The 22,680-nt window shown below is 46.7% G+C and overlaps 1 protein-coding gene across 1 annotated transcript; it reads right to left on the bottom strand.

The window, feature by feature from the left end:
- Nucleotides 1-2,344: 2,344 nt before the first annotated feature.
- Nucleotides 2,345-22,680, bottom strand: RAB11B (RAB11B, member RAS oncogene family). Its single transcript, XM_059832016.1, has 5 exons — nucleotides 22,602-22,680; nucleotides 15,879-16,074; nucleotides 13,712-13,905; nucleotides 12,066-12,146; nucleotides 2,345-7,298 (listed from the first exon to the last, which is right to left on the bottom strand). The coding sequence occupies exons 1-5, from the start codon at nucleotides 22,639-22,641 to the stop codon at nucleotides 7,153-7,155; spliced, it is 657 nt and encodes a 218-aa protein (XP_059687999.1). The 5' UTR covers nucleotides 22,642-22,680; the 3' UTR covers nucleotides 2,345-7,152.

Below are 22,680 nucleotides of genomic sequence, written 5' to 3'. Positions count from 1 at the left end.
TAACAGTCTGAACTCTCATCGGGGCAGCAGCATCATATAGCGCAGTTGCATCACCCCACGTTTAGGGGAGCACCATTTCTGTGGGTACTAACAGCGCAGGCAATTGCACAGGTAAGCGAGAAGTCTCAGCCAAAGGCCATCACACGGCTTTTCGGTTTTTAATCTTGGTCTCCCCATCAAATAGAGAACATGCAAGGGCAAATGTTTGAGACCGTGAGAAAAGTACCTCCAATGTCACAATCATCTTCCTGTACACGAGCCACAGGCTCGTCCCTTGGACAAATCCCACAAACGAGCAGTTTTAGTCTCCGTCGCTAGCAGTTAAGTTGTCTCAAGAAAACTGCTTTAAATGAGATAGATTTATAGGTCCCAGTTTAAGACAAGTCAATCCCAAACTCTAAGCTTATGCCACAGAGGAGGGCAGCTGGTGCTCCAACACACAACTGTAGCAAGTTCTTCAGTTTTGCTGTGACACTGAACTCGCTCCCTCGGGAAGTCTCTGTGACAAGCTCTACAAGGCAGCGCGCTCCTTGTCGTGCCACTCAGCGCTCAGCAAGTCAAAAATGCGCATTAGAACAAGAGCCAGTAGCCCTCCAAAAGAGGAGAAAAAGCAGACAGAGGAGTCCACTCGCAAAGAAATCTTTTCCTGACAACTACTTATACCCGTGGAAATAAAGTCTGATGGGCAGATAGAAAAAATTGCTGCTCCAAACCTCCAGGCCTACAACACCGCTCTCCCAGGTCGAGTGTCCGTGCAACACCCCCGGCTTTTCCACGCAGGGGATGGATGCCGGCCGGCTCCCGGTCCTCCGCCGGGAAGAGCCGCACGGCCCGCTCACCGCCTCGCTCGGGACACCGCGCCGGGGGCCAGCGCTCCGTCAAAACGCCCGGTGGCCCGAGGGCAGCTGGCTCGCACGGCTGCCCGGCGCCGGCTGCTCCCGCGGGAGAGGCCACGCTGCTCCCGGGAAGGCGGCTGCGGAGAGCGCGGCCAGGGCAGCCACCCTCCCCGCGACCCCGCGGCGCAGCGCCGACCCAGGGCGCGGCTCCGGCACCCGAGCACGGGCGGCGGGACGCTGCTAGACACCGGGGCGCTGAGGACACCCCCGCGGCGGGGACCGCCCCGCCAAAGGGGGCCGGGAAGGCTGGCAGGGCTCTCGGGCCCGCACCCCCGCGGCGGCCAGACCGCGGCCCAGCCGCCTCGGCCCGCCCGGGCTCTCCCGCCGCCGCCGCAGCCCCGCACCGGAGGGCGGCCCGATGCGGCTGGGAGCGGGGCGCCGGGTCAGGCCCCGGCCAGCGGCGGCCGCTGCCCCCGGCGCCCGCAGGTGCCGCCCCGCCCCGCCCGGTACCTGCGGTCCCGGCGCCCGCGGCCCCTCAGCGCGGCGCGCGCCGCTCCATCGTCGGCTCCTGCGGCCGCCGGGCACCGCCCACCCGCCACCGCCCGCCCTCACAGCGGCGGCACCGCCGCCGCTCGCTAATCCCCGCGCCGCACTGCGCTGACGCCAGCGCCGGAGCACCCAATGGGCTGCGCGGAGCCCGGCCGGCGTCGCAACGCGACCCCGCTGGCAACAGCCGCTGGCCAATAGTGCCCCGGCAGGGCGGTGGCGCCCCGCCCACCGGCCAAGGGCACGCGCGCCCGGCCCCACCCCGGCCGGCGGTCCGGCCCCGCCCCCGTCGCCTCAGGGTGTCCCCGGCAGCGCGGGGCGGCCCCGCCGCGGTGGGAGCGCCCCCGTCCCCCTCGCCCCCAGCCCAGGCTCGGGAGGCCGGAGAGCAGCGAGCGGGGGCGCGACTCGGCGGTGCCTCCTCCCCTCGGGCCGCAGTTGGCAGGGCCCGAACCGCCCAGGGGGGAGCCGGTGCGGCCTCGGGCCTCCCGCCCTCGCCGGAGCCCTGCGCCTCGGGTCCCGCCGGCCTCACGCCCGCCTTACTCGGAGAGTTGTTTTTGGAGCAGCGGACGGCTGAACCCCAGACGGGACTCCCCCGTCCCTCCGTGGAGGGCCACCAGGGCACGGCGGCGCGCCCCCACCTCCGCGGGCCGGGGGCGGTGAGCCGGGCCGGCAGTGACCGCTCTCAGTGCCAGGCCGGGGGCGAGAGGGCACCAGGAGCCCCTCCAAAGTCCTGGAGCGATGGAAGAGCCCTCTCAAGAACATCTGCTGCAGGGTCATTAACTCGCGGCTCTGGACTGCGCAGTCCCAAGCGTGCATCACCCCACCCGTGGCCGTGGCCGGGCTACCCAGGCTAATATGAACCACGGCCCTTGGGCTTCGGAGCTGGCAAGGCACCAGGACCGAAGTGACGTTCCCACCTTATTCTACAATTGTGTTTGGAACAGAACTTTACACACACGGTATGATTTGGCAATCTTTATATCCACAATAACATCATAACCATGCACAAAAATCAAGTGATGGGTATATTTACAAAGTGAATTGCACTTAACACAGGAACCAGGAATAAAAGTAAATGAAAGGAACCTCTCTTCTGGGTTGCATAAAGGTCCAGTGCTATTTATAGCCTACAAAGCCTGATAACACTACCGTGCATTATCTGACCAGTTTAAAATAAAAATTACTGTTATTTATTGAAACAGTGCAGCCCTGGAGATACTCATTTCATGGAAACATTCCATTAATCACCATTCAAACTGTATTATCTATTAAGACTCTATTAAGAGTCTGCAAGTCAAGAGAATCCAACCTCAGCCCTGACTCACTGTATTTTACTTGAAGGACAGTTAGTCTTCACCTCTAATTGCCTGATTTTTCTTTTGAAATTCAGGCCTCTACCTTTAATACTGTTTTTCCTAGTTTTTTAAATGAAGGAAAAAGGCCTCCCTAAGCGACTGAGTCACTTCATTAGGATCTTTTTTCTTCTACAGAGTCCAGAACCTCTAAGCAAGTTCTTCCTTCATGCTTGGAAGGGAAACCATCACCAAGCACAGGTTAAGACTCAACCATTAACAGCCCACAAACAGATCACATCCACAACTTCTGGAACGGTACAGCATGCAAGAATCAAAGCATCAGGAAGCAAAAATACTTACTATACCAAAATCCACTTGAAAAAAAAAAGTAAGTGACCTACTCAAGTAAAAGGCACAGACCAATCCTTACAATCCTGGCATGTCCAGCTGAGAGAGCTCTCTCCTGTTCGCACAAGAATACCCCGTTACCAGCCCTTCCACATACTGTGGGGTCATTACAAGTGATCTAATGGAACAGCACCCAAACAGGGGGGATCTCTAGGATGCAGCAGTCTTTCTACTGCTTCTAACCTGCTAGAAGTGCCGAGAAGGGGAAGAAGGTATCATAGTGCCTTTTCCTTATACCAAATTTTGATGGTTTCTGCAGCACACACAAAAATCTTTTTAACAAAGTAGCAAGCAGTCACTCAACTGGATTTTTATATTTACACAGGTATAGAGCTTTAAAACTTTCCTATGAACCAAACTTTCTTGCCCTGTGCAGGCTACAGACCAACTTTCGGTGGAGATCCCAGACTTTAACTCACCTGTCTGTAAGCATCGGACTCAACAGGAAGAAAAGAAGTTAGATTGAGGCGGTCTACCCAATGAATTTATTTTACCAATGACCTGTTTGTGTGCTCACCACCAAATCACTTTTGTGTGTGAATTTTGGCCTTTACTCTCCCCATAATTAACAGGGTGGTTAGCAGAAAAGACTCCTGTCTGATCTGCATCGGAGGACCTGTTCTAAATATCAGCAGGAGCCTTCAACTGAGGTTTATATTACTGGTAAGCACTCGGTGCTTTTTAGTGTTACTTTTCAATAGTTAAATGGAAGTCATCCTCAACATCTAAGTAAAGCAAGCATAGCACATGTTCCTTCTTTCACAGGCAGCTTTCCTGTCATCAGGAGTTTTACATAAGCCAAATTCTGCCCTCAAACCTCTTACGGCAGATGGAAGAGAGCTGGAACCTTTTCTATTTTCTTGACAGTAATACTGAGAGACACAGAGCCAGCGAAGCTGCAGTATGAAGCAATCCAGGTGAGGTTACATTTAACTGTTATTTTCACATCAGGAAAGCATGGCTAAGGAGTCTGGCCTATTGGAGAGCTTCTTTGAATGTCAGACAGCTCTTCAACAGTTCAAGCTTCCTCAGGATTCCTCCAAGTCTTCCCCTCTGCAATTTCAGTAGCCATCACCAACAGTGGGGTGGGTTCGTAGCTATAGTTTCCGAGGAGTGCACAACGCTTTCAGCAGGACAGCAGGGTACTCAAGATCAAAAGCATTTTCCCCTGTCTATGCACAGGAAGATGGTTTTACCAGGCAGAAACGGTCCACTGTCCTTTTTCTATTGGCACTAATGGCCCTGTGCTCAGTCTAGGCAAGAGCATCTCAAACGCACAGCAGGGCTGTCTCTCTAACTGCCTGGAGAGCAGCACAGCCATCTGGGAAAGAGTCAATACCTAGTCTAATAAACTGAGTGACTGCAGGGGATAAAACCACCGCTGAGTTTACAGTGCTCACGTAAGCTATGTGCGTGTCAATGTGCATGCACACACATGCTTCCCACATCTCAAGTGTACCAAACAGTCCTGCAGCAAAACGCAGTAGGCCTTTCCACATCACACAACAGATCTCAAAACCAACCCACCCCCCACCCCCCCGGCATGAACACTATAGGTCCAAGACCCACCTGCTCTGAGGGGGCTTTGGGCCACGCACAATGAAGTTGTACAAGGTCTCTTCAATACCCATAAAATTTGACAGCACTTAAACCCTGGACATGAACCTTTTGTTGGGACTCTGAGGCAAATTTTAGAGCCATCCACAAAGTCAAAGCCTACAGAAAATCTCTTTTAAGAGACAAGGAAGTGACTAAACTGCTTCTCAGCTTCTTATACCAGGCCAGATTCATTCTAGAAATTTCATGTTAAGAACAGGATTTGCAGAGTAAACACATTAATACATCACCCTGAACTAATAAATCTTCTTAACAGCATGATTCTTCCTCACGCTATTCAACTCATTTCTTTACAAAAATTTTGTTCAAAAATTAAGGAGCCCAGCTCCACTAGTGTCCACCTGTTCTTGAATGAAATATTTGTAATATCTCAGAATTTTCCATTCTCTCTGATGGTGTGCTCATCTGCCAGCCTTCCAAATACTGACTGCACATCACATTCTGGTCTGGCACCACCAAAAAGGAGATGCCTCCAGTTCCCACTGGCTGCACGCACCTTCTCTCAACAGGATGCTATTAAAGTAAATACCAAGTGTTGAAAGTGCTTCCCAAACTGGGACACCCTTAGGACAGACCACTGTGATGCCTGAAGAGGAACTCATATCCTCATTCAATAGGATTAGGCTGCAAGCATGCACCCCTCCACCTTGAAGGTATCCCCTAAACAAAGTTGAAAAGTGGAAGTGCTAGGCACCATGTGCACGCTTTGCTATGAACAGTAACTCTCCAGGTGCATGCAGTACAAAATTAAAGGCATTGGTCTGGAAATCTTATAAAAGAAAAGCCATCAGAGTTAACCGCCCTTAATTTTATTACATAACCAGACAGAACAGTTGAGACTGGAATGTCAGATTTCCCTTTCAAGCACAATTCACAGTTTCATATTTGCTTTGTATCAGAAAAGAAAAATCAACTCACTAATATGCAGGTAGGATTCATCAAGTGAGGTACAGTCTCGGAATACAGAGCAAAAATTCACTGCAAATTGCTTCACTAGCCTTCAGAGAGCAGCAGATGGTCTCCAACTCTTCCTTTAGATACGTTTCACACAGTATTTGCCTCATCATAACATTCAGCATATACTGGAGGGGATGCAAGTGTGTAAGAGCTAGTGAATGATGAAAAGCCATCACAGAAGATTTTCACAAGCTAGCAAGAGACTGACTACACGAAGTTGTGATAACATTCTTCCCATTCAGCAAAACAAAGTATTATAGTAGTTAGCCCTGCTGATGACAAATCTGTTACATCAGATGAATACAATCATTTGAGAATTACAGTCTGCAATTCAGTAAAACAGAGTAAGAGGAAAACAATAGGTTAGTAGTTATTATGTGAAATCTTAATATTATGCATTTTAGTAGAGGTCAAGAAGATTATGCACAAGGTCAATAGTGAAAGATCATGAAGAGAAAGTTCAAGATGCTATGGTTCTGCAGAAGTTTTACAAAATGTATAAAGTATTGTGTTTCTCTACAACAACCAAAACCCTTACAAGTGCAGGTATATACATGACATGAAAATATTGCTTCACTCACTCAAACAAGGGTAAGAGAGATCTAGAGAAAAAGCAGCATGCAAAAAAATCCTGGAACTACAGAAGATCCTGCTTTCAGACACTGATCTACAGTACAAAATAAGCCTACTTGTACAGATTGCAAAAGGTTTCCGAAATCAATATGCTGGCACTTACTGTACAATAATGTTAACTGATTAACATAAGCCATGAATAAATATTAAGCCACTTCATAAAGCCTGCACAAGCAGCACAGGCTTTCATGGTGGCAGAAAAAGCAATGCAGACATACTTCATTGTTCCCAAATAAAACAAGAAAAGAGAGATTTCCCAAGCAGGAAACAGTAAACTACACAGCCAGACTAACTGTATTATGGGTAATTACATAATAAGTAATGTTATTTTCAACAGCTTTCTTATGTGTGTGCAGCCACTAAAAACCTCACTGTGAGACTTTATCAGGACAGAAAACAGAGCATTTGGTAGAATAGCTATTTTCTTTTAATTTCTCCCCCATGTTTATAGAAACACAAGAAAAAAACCTGACTATGGGAAGAAAAAACCTTGTCACCTAAATGTAGTTATTTCTTCAACTGTTATAGTCAAGTCCCCATGGGTTTTCCCCCCAGAAAAAAACCAAAACCATTTGAGGAGAGTGTTTCATGGGATAATATCCAGCAGCAGATGTTCCAACACAAACACGTCTATCAGATCAGTGCCTACATTTCAAGCCCAAAAGTCACCACATTGAAGGGGATTTCAGAGGCAGGGGAATGTTAGCCCTACAATTAAAGCTCTAAGATGAAAGGGGGGACTTGGGAATGGGGTAAAGGAGGGAAGAGGGAGTCACTGAATCACAGGAGATAAGAAGTGCACACAAGTTTCTAAATGAAGCACAGACGAAGTGAAGGGCACAAGAGTCATCTACAGGAGGTCACAGGTTCTGACAGCACTGGAGTTTGTTGGATTTCTGTCCATCGGTGGTTGGCGGGACACTGATGTCGACGACATTGTTGCCAGGAGACTCATCGTGTGCAGACCTATCTGCAATCTGCTTCTGCGAAACAATGCGGTAGATTTCTGAAATGAGAACAGACTTGTTAGAGCCCAGAAAGACATTGCCTCCAACAGAGCACATGCACATATCAAAGCAAGCTGTCAAAGGAGATGCTTGAACCCAAGAATGAGAAGATTTTAACTTGAGAGCTGTGAAAGGGAATCTAGTCTGACCAGCTGTGGCATGTAACATCTGTCTGGCTTTCCAGCTCTGTAACGGACACACCAGCTCTGTCTGGAAAAGTTAAGACAAGATTCCTTACTGTCTTCCACAACAGCACTTCCTATCTTGTTCTTTTTCAATGACTCCATGAACATGGGTATTATTAAAAAGCTTTTTAAGTGAGAAAGGAGCAGGAATGCTTATTTCTAAAATAGGGAATCATCTTATTTTTTGATAAAAAAATGGGCAACAATCTAGAAATGCCAATCAACAGGATGCTTGCAAAACATCATTGCGCAGCAGCCATGACGGCTCTCTACTTCACACTTTAGCTTCTGCAAGCTGCTACTACCAAATGACAGAAATGTCTACTTCCTCTCTGCAACAAATCAGTTCTCCCACCTATGACAGTAAAAAGCCACATGGTTCCGTAAAGCCCCATATTGATCCGAAAATGCTTTTCCTGAGATAAATTAATTTATTTGACTCAATTTATGCCTGAAAGCAGACAGATCCACAAAGCTGTAACCGCTGAAAGGAGACTGCCAGGTTAAAAGCTTTCAGAAACAAACCATTTCAACTGCATAGTTTGTAGAAATAATTTAAGTTGAAGGGTTTTTAAATTACTTAACTTCACTGACTATAAGCCCTGGTTCCAACTTCCCTCCATTGTGAGACAGGAAAAGGGCAAGTACCTCCCTGGAAGTCTGCGGTAAATATTATGGTCACATTCATACAGCCACAGCCTCAAAACAGCAACACCCAAAGTCTTTAGTAAGAATTAAAAATCATGGAGGACTATGTCAGTTTTGTTTATGGCTTTTGGTTTTTTTAAAGAAGCTGCACATATTGACATTGTTTAAAATGGAAACCTTTAACCCAAGACTGATATCATTGCCATCGGCTACCTTCAGCTCTTTTTGCTGAAAGAGATGAGGAGATTTGTACAGAGATTGTCACATCCCCCTTCTTGCATGCTCAGTGGTGTATTTTAAAACTACCTGGTCAGAGTCATTGCCAAGCCCTCTTTTATTTAGCGTCGCATCTGTTTGGGTTCCCCCCCAGCCCCAGTCTTTAGTGATCCCTCAAACTGGTGGCCAGTAAGGAAACTCCTGTCCTGCTGTTCCCACCCTCTTCCCTCCTCCAAGTCTCCCACAGTTGCTCCAAACTTACTGCTCTACACAGCACATTTTCCAAGGTTTCTTCTCCGTCAGAAGGATGATTCTCCCTCAGGTAATCACTTTAGGAATAGCCTTTTCAGGACTACTCAGTCTTACTAGCCACATCCCCACTGTACCTGAACTGGACAATCTCAACACTTTTGGGAGCCCAGAATGCTGCCAAGAGATAATGTTTTGAGTTCAGTTTGCCCACGCCTGACCTCAGCTGGAGTTGTGGCTCCCTAAGTATCTTATCTGTTACAGCAGACCATATTGGGGCGCTCTCCTAGAGCAACCTTAGGCCATCTTCTCTACCCAGGGTCAGTCTCAGGACAACACTGCAAAGGAAGACAGGATGGATGGCGACTGCCGAACTATGCTCAGAGCACTGAAACCATGGATACCATCTCAAAGTGCCAGGCAAGTTGCCTCAGATCCCGCCAAGTGTCACAGATAAGCAGTGAAGCTGCTATAAGGCTGCCCTGTGCAAGAGACGGTCCCAGCTCAGGCACCGGGTGGTCTTCTCTACGGCTTTGGCTCAACGCCGTTATTCTCCCAGTTGCTTCGCCAGTAGCTCCAAGAACTCAACGCAAATCTTGCTGGGCAGCAAATATAGCCCATTCCTGTCTGTAAAAAGTCTGTCAGGCTTTTTACTTATAGGAGCAGCCTGGCTATCCTTTTTCTCCTGCCTGCCTCTTCTTGGTCATCTTCCTCTAATTGCAACACATTTCTGGTACCAACAGAGTTGGCCAGCACCAGACCTAGTGATCCCAACACTTCTTGCTGCTTCCCTGCACACCTCCGCAAAAGAAACCTAAAAGAGCCTGCTTTACAGAATTTACCACACTAAAACTCAGCTTTTTTCCTAGTAATAGGCTCTCATTCACACATAATCAAAAAACAGTAATACAAAGCCAATTCTTTGGTCAGTGTCCAATAAGCAACATGCACCAGACACTTCCTGATAATCAAGTAGAACCAGAACAAAGGCTCATTCTCATTCAGCTGAAATCAGTATCTGGTCACAACACAGCTGAGAAAATGCTCATCTTGAGAAGCTGTGGGACATGTAAATCAGGCACAACTTCACAAAACAATGTACGGGGTGAGACTATAGAAACAGTTTATCGGTCTAGAATTCAGGTATGATAAGCAATAGTCAGGAATTGGATCTTGCCAACTCTTCATTTTCACAGTATGGATCTTAAAGAGCTTTTCAAGAGACAGAACAAACACATTGACAAATTATACGGTGTTTTCCCCTCTTTAGGACAAGATTCTGATCTCATGGGGCAGCCAGAGGTAGAGCAGTAATCCAATACTTGTTTGGTAGCCCTCTTCCTATTTAGATACGATTTTTAAGGGTCCTTGGCCAATTACCAATTACTCCATTTTAGGAGTGGAAGACTATGCTTTGAAACATCAACTTCCCTGTCACCTCAAACAGTATTTTGAGATACGACTACTGCAGAACACAGAGTGGAAGGCGGAGTCTCTGAAAGCAGAGATGCTGAGGTTTATCAGGGTTTGTTAGCTCCAATTTGGCAGTCCTGCAGGCCCATGCTGGTTTCCTTCAGACACCCTTGGGTGTGACAGCACCATGCTTCCCAGGACTCTGCTTCTGAGGATTAGCTCAGGCACAGAGCTACCCAGATGCAGAGTCACCTCAGACTGGTGCCAGAACAATACATCCTCTGGAACACAAAGTGCTAAAGCATACAGTGCTGACACGCTCATACAAACTAAACTAACTAAAATTAGAGTAAGATTAGGCCAAACCCCAAGTTTAGGAAAAGTTACCCACCCCAACTGAAGTAACAACACAGAGATGAGCAGCACTTATTTTAAGCATCTCTCTTGCTCTGTGTGCTTCCCACTTCTACTGCCTGTAGGCTACATATCTCCCAGACATATCCTCATCACTTCAACCCTGTCCTTCCTCCTTCTCCTACCTCATGACCATACAGAATCACAGAATCACTAAGGTTGGAAAAGACCTGTAAGATAATCAAGTCCAACCATCAACTACCACCATACCCATTAAATCATGTCCCACAATGCCTCGTCCACACGTTCCTTGAACACCTCCAGTGATGGTGACTCCACCATCCCTCCCTGGGCAGCTTATTCCAGTGTCTCACCACTCTCTCAGTAAAGAAATTTTCCCTAATATCCAGCCTAAACCTCCCCTGGCGCAACTTGAGGCCATTTCCTCTTGTCCTGTCGCTACTCACTTGGGAGAAGAGACCAACACCCACCTCACCACAACGCCCTTTCAGGTAGTTGCAGAGAGCGATGAGGTCTCCCCTCAGCCTCCTCTTCTCCAGACTAAACAACCCCAGTTCCCTCAGCTGCTCCTCATCAGACTTGTGCTCCAGACCCCTCAGCAGCTCTGTCGCCCATACAACTCACACCTCTTTGCCAACCTCACTTTGAAGGAAATCAGCAAGTTCTCCATGTGCTGCATTTAACCCAGAACAGAGCTGCACTTTTCTAGACGCCAACTGAGTGCCCAGCTCGAATTTGCAAAACACCAGCTGGAAAACCCTGTGAGCCTACTAAAAGTGCTTTGGCCGTGGCTTCGTGCAGTAAGGAGGACTTGCCGGTGTACCTACAGTAATAAAGCTTTACTGGTGAATCCTAGGCCTCATGTGCAGTAGGGTGCTCCCTTACTCCGGGGCCAAGAAAATACATGCAGGCAACAGCCCCATCTTAAGGAATGGAAATTCTAAGCCCCAGTGTGAAAGAGGAAAAAAGCAAGTAGTAGAGTACTAACTACCTAGAATACCTCTGACACTACATGCAATGGACCTACTGCATGAGCCGCATAGCTTTCCCACACATACAGCAAATCTGAAGCTGCAGCTGGACCCTGTGCACTCAGTAGCCACATCTACAGCAGTTATACATGCTGAGGAACATTCCTGGGCAGTGGAAATCATAAGCCCTGGCCTCATTTTGGCCTGTGACCACTATCATGTTCCTAGACAATTCCTGGAACTCTTCAGGGACATTCGCAGAAGGCAGCCTGTATGCAGCTATGCTTTTGGTGCACAGTCACCTACAACCCTTGCCATCAGCTGAGAACAAGAGTTCAGTAGTCTGGACAAAAATATTACGTACCAGTCTGCTTTGGTGCAAAAGAACACACTGGAACATCTAACTTCCTAGCACGACTGACTTCACTGCCTAGATTTTGTGCAGGCACAGAACTACTAGTGCTTTTACACCAGTGCTATTTGCAACAGCTTGAATTTATGGAACATCAGGAGACAAGAAACCTCCAGATTCTTGGGCAGAAAGGTACGTGTGGGGTGGGAGGCAGAACACAAAGGTAAGATTAGAAGACTTGCAAACTAACCATCATTCCCAACATTAATTTCCAAAACATTCTAGATAACTGCAAAACGTGCCCGTGAAGAAGATCCACTACCTCAGGAGGTCCTCTGAATCCATAACAAACCATACCTGTAAGGATGTTCTTGAAGGCTTCTTCTACATTTGTTGAATCCAGAGCGGAAGTTTCAATAAAAGATAAGTTATTTTTTTCTGTAATAAACAACAAGCGGTTCAGTTAAAAACTTTAATAGCACTTTATTTCACCTTTACTTTGAGGTTTTCACCTTTATTTTTAGGCCAAATCAGCTGGGGCACAGTCTTTTTTTTTTCCCTGTTACACTAGGAACAACTTGGTGCACCATTTCTTTAGCTGCTAGCGTTTCAGCAGCATCACCTTCGACCACTGCCTTTCCATAGTGTGAGAACATTTTCCTCACTGCAGCCCTTGTTCAGTCAAGCAATACAGTATTATTTTCATTTGGCTAGAGATCACTCCTAGAAAAGCCTTGAGCAAGAGCACAGGCAAAAGCACATTGGCCCCAACAGGAGTCACAATTCTCCTCTGCAACCCCAAAAAGATAAACAGATCTACACTTTCCTAATCAGACCCCACCTCCAAATTACAATAAAACTTCAAGTCACACAGTCTATTTTCTTCTTTCCTCTTACAATGCAAAATATATATAATTTATTTTTAAAAAAAGAGAGATTGTGATTAACACCCAAACATGACACCTAGAATGGTACTGTACCACCTGCCCAGAAACAGGCAAATTTCAGTCATAGAGCTTAAACAGCAACACTTGTACCATCACCAGCTATTTAAAACAGCCTTAGTAGAAGTCAGCAGCAAGAAATCAGATGCTGAACCAAGTGACCAAAGTAATGCACTATCTAGGGTGCCTGCTAACTAGTTTTGCTTCTCTTATATAGACTTCACTTCTCATTCATCTGAAAATGTAAAGTGGTTTTACTAACCACAGGGTACTTGCTTGCTAGCAAACTTCAGAAAACATGTTTAAGCAAGCCCTAGTAATATTCCTAGCAGGATTTTAAAGGCTATGCATTTACATTCCACCTCCAAGACTGATAGCCACAAAGAAGAAAGCTGAACATCCCTAGGCCTACAAGGGCAAAAAGAGTATTTGACCAGAGCTCTGCAAGATAAGGAAGAGAGAAGTAATGCAGCAGCAGCAGCTCACATAACCCACTTGATTTCTGCCAACAACCGATAATCTCCAAGTCTGACGATCACTGCATTTAAATGAAACTAGATGACACTACTATATGCATCAGTGCTCTGGAGCAGAAACTACACCACCTAAGAGAAGGTTCAGTATTCATTTGCAGCTGTCCACATTGATATGTACTCAGTAGAACCAGGCCGCTAGGAAGGAAGGAAAGACATTTTGTGTTGTGCTATTTTATATTTATACTGTGACATTTTCTCTTCTAAATGTTGCTTACTGTTTCTAGCCTTGCTACAGGAAGTGTTTAATCTCCAGCTATCAGGCAGCTCAAGGACAGTGTTTCAAAAACATGTACTACCACCAGATTTAAAAAGAAAAAACAACCAACCACACACGTTATTTAATACTGCAAGATATTTTCATTTTAAAAAGTCTTAAATGCCTTTTTTAGGGTCTAAATGCCTTTTTTAGGGTCAAAAATAAAAACTCAGGTGGAAGTTCAGTCCTGGACAACAATAGCGTCATTACAGCTTGCACCAACATCAAGTTCAGAAAGCACCAACCCAGAACACGCTGTCTACAAACCTGCAAAAGCCCGGGCCTCATCAGTGGGCACAGCTCTCAGGTGGCGGAGGTCGCTCTTGTTACCCACCAGCATGATGACAATATTGTTGTCCGCATGATCTCTAAGCTCCTTTAGCCAGCGCTCCACATTCTCGTAGGTGAGATGTTTGGCAATGTCATAGACAAGAAGAGCCCCAACAGCACCGCGGTAGTATCTGAAACCATAAGGCACATACCGTTACAAAGAGCTCTGTCCAACTTATACCAACAGACCTCTTATCTCGCTCTTCTATACCAGTTACTACTAAAAAGTTAAAAACATTCCCCCCGCTTTGGAAAAAGTTGTGCTGATGCAAATGCTGTTGCTGGGGTGTTTTTAAGCCTAAAACCAGGTTCCAAATGCTGGGGTTTTTTAATGGCGTTGCTAAAAAATTCCAATGTATGTAATAAAATGCTGAAGAGACTGCAGAAGCCATGACATTTTTAGTCCGTTAAAACTGTGCAAGAAAATTCACAATGCATTTCAGAATCAGTACTGCTAGAAGGTTTTTGTGAAGTTAAAGCTTATCTTTCTGCTAGGAAAATAGTCCTTAGTAAAACGTCAGTATTTGTTGCTGATCTTTGAAATACCTCCTGTCCCACTTAAAAATTAAAGAGGGGGAGGGACTCTGGGCTATTTTGACACTTACCCACAAGCCCGTAATCCAAAACCAGAATTTGCTCCCTTGGTACAGGTTTGGGCCCATTTCAACGCAAGCCAAGGGCTCAGGACAGCACAAGCCAATCTATATCAGCAATCCTATAACATCCATATCTCTCTTCCACGCAATCCTACCATTTCTCCTCTTCTCCGCCAGCACCTGTCCGACACGTCATTGAACCGATTCAGGGCACCAAGTCAGCAGAAAACATTCATTTTTTACTGCTGGTTGGCGTTCTGCTGGCTTAGCAAGCTAAACTGGCCTAGCGATGTGTCAAGCAAGAGCTCGTGCCAGCACAAAGGAAAGTCAGGATCACAGGACTACAGATGCACTGATTCTCATCAGCCAAGTCTGTTGTTGAACCAGACACAGCCAGCAGTTTTTCTGCTAAGCTTTTACAGCAGTAAGAACAATCTAAGGGTCACAAAAAATTTTCTGAAAAACACGCTAACAATTATGGAAAAGATGCAATTTGAAATCACAACTTACATCTGCTTCTGCATGACTTTGTTCTTGCATTCCTTCCCTATAGATTATTCCCCCTGGGCTCCATGCTCTTCTATTTTTCTCCCATCTATTCCGCATTACCCTATTTCACCTCAATGAAAAAAAGGTCCCCTTACCTTGAGTTTAATACAAATGGCTCAATGTGTCCATGATTCAGAAACAAAAAACTGATATACACCTGTAACACCAAAAAATTTCAACTCGCCGATCAGAATAAGCCCTGGATAACTAGGCCTGCCAATAGGGTTTTCTTTTTTTCCTCTAAAAGATACTTTTGCCTGCTACCTGCATAGAAACAGATACACCCAGAGGTTACATCTTAAGACACTGTCTGGATTAACAAGGTGCCATACATGAAAGCTTCTCAACACCACTGTTCTAAATAGGGATGTGCTTAATGCTGCAGAGTCAGCATTATCACAGTTGCTTTCCTACTGGTTATTCAGCATGCACTCTTGGACCTAATTTTCAGGGCTGTGACTAATTCAAAGTCATTGAGATTTCAAGGGAGTTTGTGGCTGCAGACTGTCCTAAAAATACCTTCAATCTCAAGATTGAGGGGGCAACGAAGACCAGAAGCCACTGGCATTATGGTAAGCTACAATGCCTACACTAAAACATGACGCCAAACAGTACCCAGCTTCCATCAGAAATGACACTCATTCCACGTGATGAAGATAGCACATCCAGGGCAGGTGAAACACCCAAATCATCAGACACAAACAGAATTTCCCACAGTTTTGATTTAAGCTGTCATTTTTTCTATAATAGTATCATTAGAATCTAAACATTACATTCATTATATTAATCAAGGAACACAAAAGTATTTGCCATCTTATGACTTGGATCTACACGGAAGTCTGTCGTAGTGATTTTGCCCTGTGTCCCAACTAGGTTTCATTAATACTCTACCCATAGATTTATCTGTACCATCTCTGCTAGAATTCTGCTGTTAGCCTGAGTAAAGACACGGTACTCACGCTGAGGTAATGGCACGGTATCGTTCCTGTCCTGCAGTATCCCAGATCTGTGCTTTTATCGTCTTCCCATCCACCTGGATGCTCCTGGTGGCAAATTCCACCCCAATGGTGCTTTTACTCTCCAGATTGAACTCATTGCGTGTGAAACGTGATAGAAGATTACTCTTCCCAACTCCAGAGTCTCCAATCAACACAACTGAAAAGAAAAGACATTATTTTCGAAATTAATTCTTCATACCAGCATTTACATAGTGCAGTGGTGCTACCCAGCTGCTATGTCGCCTTGCTGGCAGGACCCAGAGGAGTTGCACAGCCAGACAAACACAGGAGAAAGTTATGCTGACAACACCTCAGACTTTAGGACTCACAGCTTGCCTCCCCAGCCCCAAAACAGCCCCAAGCCTTTTTGTTGCTAGCAGCTGCTCAGCTCCTCAGAGATGGAAATGAAAAATTGCTACAGCAACTGTCAACAGCTAAACATTGCTTCGGAGGCCCCAGGCCACTGCCAGTAATTAGAGGTAACTAGACATCCCTTGCATACTTGACCTTTTGCAGAGGAAGGCTGCAACCCACATTTTAAGAGACGCTACAGTCAAGAACATGGCAACAGGCTAACTGTCTGCCTGACAAAAGCCTGCGTACAGCATAAGCCTACTCTATTTTTATTTAAAAAACCCCAGCAGAGCAAGTAAACAATTATTTGCAGTCCCTGTTGGGGTCGTACAGGGTGTTTTATTTCAATAATTTAATTCATAAATATGTTCACCACAAAAAGGCGAAAATAAGAGACATTTGATACTACAAATAAGATACAAAGCAAAGCAGAACTTCATCCAGCAAAACAAGTTCTAGTAGATCGCATGAGAAATAAAAGATGAGCTAAAAATCTCTGCCTCCACACGACGTGTTGCCATGTTAACAGAAAAATGTTAGTGCAGAGAGATCTTCAGCACACAAACCCCAGTTTTACTAAAAGGAATTGTGAAAATAAAAGGTACATCTTGTAGTAGGCGTTTCCCCCTGCTTTGGGGCTGACGCTCTCCGCTGATCCCGGGGCACGCCTCTTTGCTATTCCAGCTCGAACAGGCTGCTGCTTCATACCAGCCACGCTAGACTGGGCTCTCAATGAGACCTTCTCATCAACAACTCCAAAGACAAGATTTGTCATCCTAGGTTCTTTACTATGCAACTAACGCAACTACACGCATTTTCTTAAAACCCTGTATTACTGACTAGAGCAAGAAATAACTAAAGGGAAACAAGACTAAAAGCAATTAAGCCATCCTCCCTTAGTCTCAGCAAATACCGTATCATAGATGACTCTGGTATTCAAGCTAACAGTATCCTGGCTTGAGCAGAAGGAAGAAAGGCAGTCTCAGTGAGGTTTCCTCACCCTTGGGAACATTTCCTACTTTGCTTCAAAGTATAGATTTGTTGATCTTCCTCGTTGATACTATCTGCTTTTCCTATAGAAAAGCCGATATGGGCAGAAAATGTTCCTGATCCCTCCACAACAAATTACAGAAGACTCTTCTCATTGCACACTTCCAGAATGAGCTCACCAGCGTTCTCCCAGGGCCAAGGATTGTACTCATCTTTTAGTGTTATTACAGCTTTTTTCTGCTCAGGACGTTGTTCCAGGATACAGCTGTGGCACCGCACTGCTCCAGTTCGTGTCCCTTCCCACCCCTGCTAGCACATTCACAACCTTCTGCCATAGCCCTCTGTCACTCTGCTGCAACAGCTTCCGAGCTGCACGGGGAGATTGCTGAAATGCTCCGATCTCCCCCGCCCCAGCATTTCATCCGGCTGACAGCACAGATAGATGGACAATTGTGCTAGCACAGCTGAACAGTCAAAATACAAGAGAGGCAGGAACAGGCAGCCAGTGGATCGTGGCACGGCGCCACAACTCCCCACCCGGGATAGCTTAAATCAGCTCCTCACAGTGCTCTGCCTTCACTGGCAAACAGCCCAAACCATTTTTTAGGGGACGAGAACAGATATATAAAAAAGATTTTATTACAAGTTCTAACTCTAGGATTTTGTTAGTTTTATTTTCCAGACAAACAGTTTTTCATCACTAATTCCACAGGGCGTTCCAAGAACGGACCGAAGGTCACCCATCTTGCACAGTGATCTGCTGGCCTGGAGTAGGCTGTACCCTACAGAAAAGCCCTGACCATCACCAGGAGGTGGGAGGAACATCCACCACACAAGCTAGACCAGCTTAGAAAACCCCTGAAGCTTCCAACTGTTTTCAAAGGGAGTTTCCTTCTCATGAATTTGCAGCTCAAGAAAGCACAGCTGTCTCCCCAGGTTCTAGCCACCTCCTATCCTCTGGCATTTAAAAATTACCAGCTTTATCCATAACCCATGCGAATGGCTCTCAGGTCATTAACTCCATCTGTCACAGGAAGAAAATTCAGGGGGTCCTGCACTACTTTAGCTGGTTACTTGCCTCTGCTGCAATCTGGCAGCAAAGCAGCAGGCTCCCCTTTACCGGGCTGCTCCACGTTCTAGCAGAGCTTGTATGAAAGCATTTTTGAGAAGTTACTGGATGCAGAAGTAACAAAGGAAGGCAATCAGTAAACAATGTTCTCTCTACCTTACAGTCTCCAAGTGCTTCTCGTTAATACTCAACCTTGAGCATTAAACAAGCATTTTCACTTTCAGGAGAAAGACACAAAGACTGGAGGCCCACATGCAGACAGAACCCACAAACTTTTATTTTCTGTGGGAATTGAGCAAGAAGATACCTTCAAGATTCTGGACTACGTGATTAGATCTTGGGAAAGTTCCTAAATTTGGGAACAGGCCACCAGACAGCATTGCCTCTTCAAGTGCAGAAGTCTCAAGAGAGTAGACAAGAAAGTTCCAAATCAGATCCAATGAATACTCGTTAAATACATCTCACCAGAATCGATGAAGTCACACTCCCTGAACAGCCTTTAGGGCCACACTGGTAATGGAAGGATGCATTGGTTTTAACTTGGAAGTGACCCAAACCAATAACCAGCACCAATCACCATCAGATGGCTGTAAGTACACAAGCAAGACACAGTTAGTGCCCCGTTTACATCCTGAATCGGGGTGCTGCTCCTTCAGCCATCCCTGATTCTCTCTCTCCTCCACCACACTGTGCCAGTCTGCTGGTTACAGTTCACCACGTCACCCATCCGTCAACAGCAAAGCATTCAGATCTCAGCCATCATCACCACGCTGCTGCCCATGCCTTGTCAGGCCTCACAATGCACAGACCTACGGCCGCCCGAGTGGAGCACAATCCCACCACCCGGACACCTGCTTCATACCGCAGGATCCTGGTACAAAGCAAGCAAAAGACAATCAAAAACCTAGGGCAATACACTGTTGGTAAGAGAAAGGAAAAAAGATTAAGTTTATGACAGAATTTCAAATACACTAGTTTAATTTGGCAAAAAGAATATATTCTTTTCAACAATCAAGAAGATTAAGACTGTCTCTAGCAGAGACCACATAAGCAGAGTTCATTACAAATATTAAGTACATAAGGTGGCCAGATATCGAAGACTAATATGAGATGCATTTGTTTTTAATAAGCACAGCCTTTGTTAGGCTTAAGCTCTAATCAGAGCAGTCTAAATTCCCACAAAGGTGAAAGAAAGCTCTTTTTTCTATGGGTGTTTTTTCCTTCCTTTTTCATGAGCCAGCAAACATCTGCACAACCTCAAACTTAATTTTTAAAATAAACACTGATAATAGCTGATCTTCTTCAGAGGAAAATTAATGTGCGGATCACATTTTAATAGGTACCAGGCTTCCAATATTTTAACAACTATTAAAAGGTCATTAATTCAACTCCAGATCCAACCCATTCAAAACTCATCATGAAAAGTTCCTGCTTTTTAACTATCTCAGCTACAAAACTAATTGGGAACTGAGCCCTGAACTGCTGGCTTTGCTTGGGTTACATCACCGAATGCATCTACAACAAGATCCTCACAGCCTCATTATTCCTCGCAGCTCTGCATACAGAATTCAGCTTGTTCTCCCAAAGGTTGGCTCTGTCATTTTGTTAACAAACAACATTTTGTTGTGATCAATAAAATAAGCAGTTCTGGCTGCCGGGATGCACACAGAAGGAAAGGAAATTGGGAATAAAGATAAAAAGGCACTAGTTTAGCAGAGCAGCTTTGACTATAACCACACTCGCATCCCCAGAGTGCCACCAAACCTTAAATTAGTTTTCGCCTACTGTGTGCTAGACCCGATAAGCCAATAATGCCCATCTCTCCTGCAGCCCTACTGAAATGGCCGGTGCTAAAGCACAAGCTGACTGACGACGTGAGCAGCCGTTCTTGTGCGCGAGGGAACGCTAAGAACAGCGAGCCAGCTTCCTAGAGAAACTTGCTGCAAACTCCTTGGTCATTTTCACCCCTGAACAAAACTGTTTTATAGGCAGTATTTCACATGAAAGAGACTGACGATAAACGGGACTCTTTGCCTTTTAAACTTTTCATAAAGCTGATTAATATAATCTATGATAAATGACAGAGGTTCCTATACAAGGAGTTCGAGATCTTCCACTACACAAAAAAGTAAAAATTGTGACTTTAAAGCAACACTGCATTCAACTGGAGTCATCCTAAATAATATGACAATGCAAGGATGCACATTTCTTAAACAAGTGCAACTGTGAAAGCCAAAATCAGAGTCCAACCAAATTTCCTTTGGAAACGGGTGGTAGGGGAAATGGTTTAACCTCAAATTTAATAAAATAATCTTTCCCAGACTGCAACCCTCCTCCACCATTATTTCCACCTCTGACCACTACACATGCCTGCCAGAAGAGAGTTCAAAAGCCGTCTGTGTAGCTAAGAAGGGGCTAAACCAGAAGTCAATCAAACCCCTGGACATTATTTTTTTTATTATGTCAATTCCCCTTGATATTTAATTCCATTATCAGAGGGGGCAGAAGAGAAAGGAAGGGGAGTTGGTCCTACAGCAGAGACCGCACCCCACTTGGTCCCGTTTATATTCATTATTTCTTGCCTAGTCCCAAAAAGCCTAGAAGGAAGGAAGGAAAAGATGAGTAGATAGGGAAGGGTTTTTTTGTGGGGTTGTTTGTTTATTTTTAAGAAAACCCATCCACACAACTACCTCTACCCAAAGGACGCACAGAAAAGGACAATTCTCTCCCCCGTTTTTCATTAAGTGCTACAAAGTATGCCAAGTTACTTTGCAGTATCAATACAACAGCATGGTTCCTGACCAAATAGCTTTAGGTTAAGTTTCACTCCAGATAAAATTGAAAATGCATTTCAAAGCGGCGTAAGTATTTTTAAAGATGAATGCAGTTTTGCCTACCTAATTGACTATTCACAGAAAGAAAAAGGAATAAAATTTTGAGGCTTTCAAGTTGCTGGCTATTAAACCACTTGGGAAATAGACAGTGAAATGACTTCAGAGGAAACTAGTTTAGACCCAGACAGTTTAGCATATTTTCAGAGGCCAGTCTTCTGCTTTATAGGCAGAGGAGATACAAGGGGTTTTTTTTTCCCCCCACTGACTTGAAGACCAAAAAGCAAATACACCAAACAAGCAAATACATCCATAAAATATTTTCAACAGATGAGTAACTGCTCTTTCCTTTCTTCAACAAGCAAGTGTGGAATTGCTGCTGCCCTTCTTAGGGGCCAGGTACATACAAGCGTGCCTGGACATCAAACTCCTGGGAAATTTTCACGGCAGCAAGTGCCGACCCACACCCTGCCCAGACCACCTGCGCACCTACGGACGGCAGCCTTGACCGCGCCTCCGGCAAGAGTGAGCTCTTCGGATGACCCTACGGGTTTCAGCCGTACCACCACAGGAGACCAAGGGTGAAACAGGTTGGGAAACACGAAGGTGAATGTTTTACACCCATCCGCACTACTCCTTAGGCCTCAAAGACAGAGTTGTGGGACGCTCCGGGGCGAAAGCTCAGCCCGAGCATCTTCACACGTGCAGGACACCGACCTGCAGCAACCTTGACACACGCAGGACATCGACCACAATAAAAACACCTGAGCCAGCACAAGAAGAGCAGCACTAAATCCACCCCTTTCCTCACACAACCCCTGCACGCAGCTGCTGGACGACGCAAAATATCACAAGTATGGGGACGTAAGTATTGCAAGACCCCCAGGCAAAGCCACATTACCACCACCAAGCTGCCCGGTCTCAGTCATCGCGGGTCGCTCAGGGGCCTGGGGAGGAGCTCACCCCTAAAGCTGAAGTTTTTCCAGCTCCGGCTCGACAGCGGGAGCGACCTCTCGGGCGCCCCACACCACCGGGGCCACGGCCGGGCACAACCCCCGGCTCGAAGCCCACCTCCCCGCCAGCCGCCGGCCCAAGCCCTGAACCTCTCCCCCTCCCAGCCCCGCCGGGGCCGCGCTCCCGGCGCCGCCACCGGGGATCACACCCGCCCGGCTGCCAGCGCGCAGCCCCCGCCGCGGCGGCGCGGAGAAGGCCCGCGGGGCTCCCCCGCTCTGCCCGCGCCGCGGCTCCCCCGCAGCAGCCCGGCAGCGAGCCCGGCGCCGGGCGCTGCCCGCAAGGCCGCCCCGCGCACAAAGGCCGCGGCGGCCGCCCCGGGCCCGGGGCAGCGCGGCCTGCCGGGCCGGGCCCCGCGCCGCCGCGGGCCCGCCGAGGAGCGCGGCCGCCGCGGCACGGCACAGCGCGGCCCGCGGGCGGCGGCGGTACCTTTGAAGAGGTAGTCGTACTCGTCGTCGCGGGTGCCCATGGCGATGGCGGCGCCGACCCTCTGGCTGCCAGGCACCGA

This window comes from Gavia stellata, chromosome 32, assembly GCF_030936135.1.
Source record: "Gavia stellata isolate bGavSte3 chromosome 32, bGavSte3.hap2, whole genome shotgun sequence".
NCBI classification, from domain to species: Eukaryota; Metazoa; Chordata; class Aves; order Gaviiformes; family Gaviidae; genus Gavia; species Gavia stellata.
Note: the sequence above shows the minus strand (reverse complement) of the source record. Positions and strands in the feature narration are given on the sequence as shown.

What these genes read in the sequence shown, in the direction of transcription:
- RAB11B (XM_059832016.1), bottom strand. Translation starts at nt 22,641, where the DNA reads ATGGGCACCCGCGACGACGAGTACGACTACCTCTTCAAAG. An exon ending in GTACGACTACCTCTTCAAAG is followed by an intron (nt 16,075 to 22,601) that starts GTACCGCCGCCG and finishes TTTTCTTTTCAG; the next exon opens with TTGTGTTGATTGGAGACTCT. An exon ending in TGAGGCCCGGGCTTTTGCAG is followed by an intron (nt 12,147 to 13,711) that starts GTTTGTAGACAG and finishes TGTTTATTACAG; the next exon opens with AAAAAAATAACTTATCTTTT.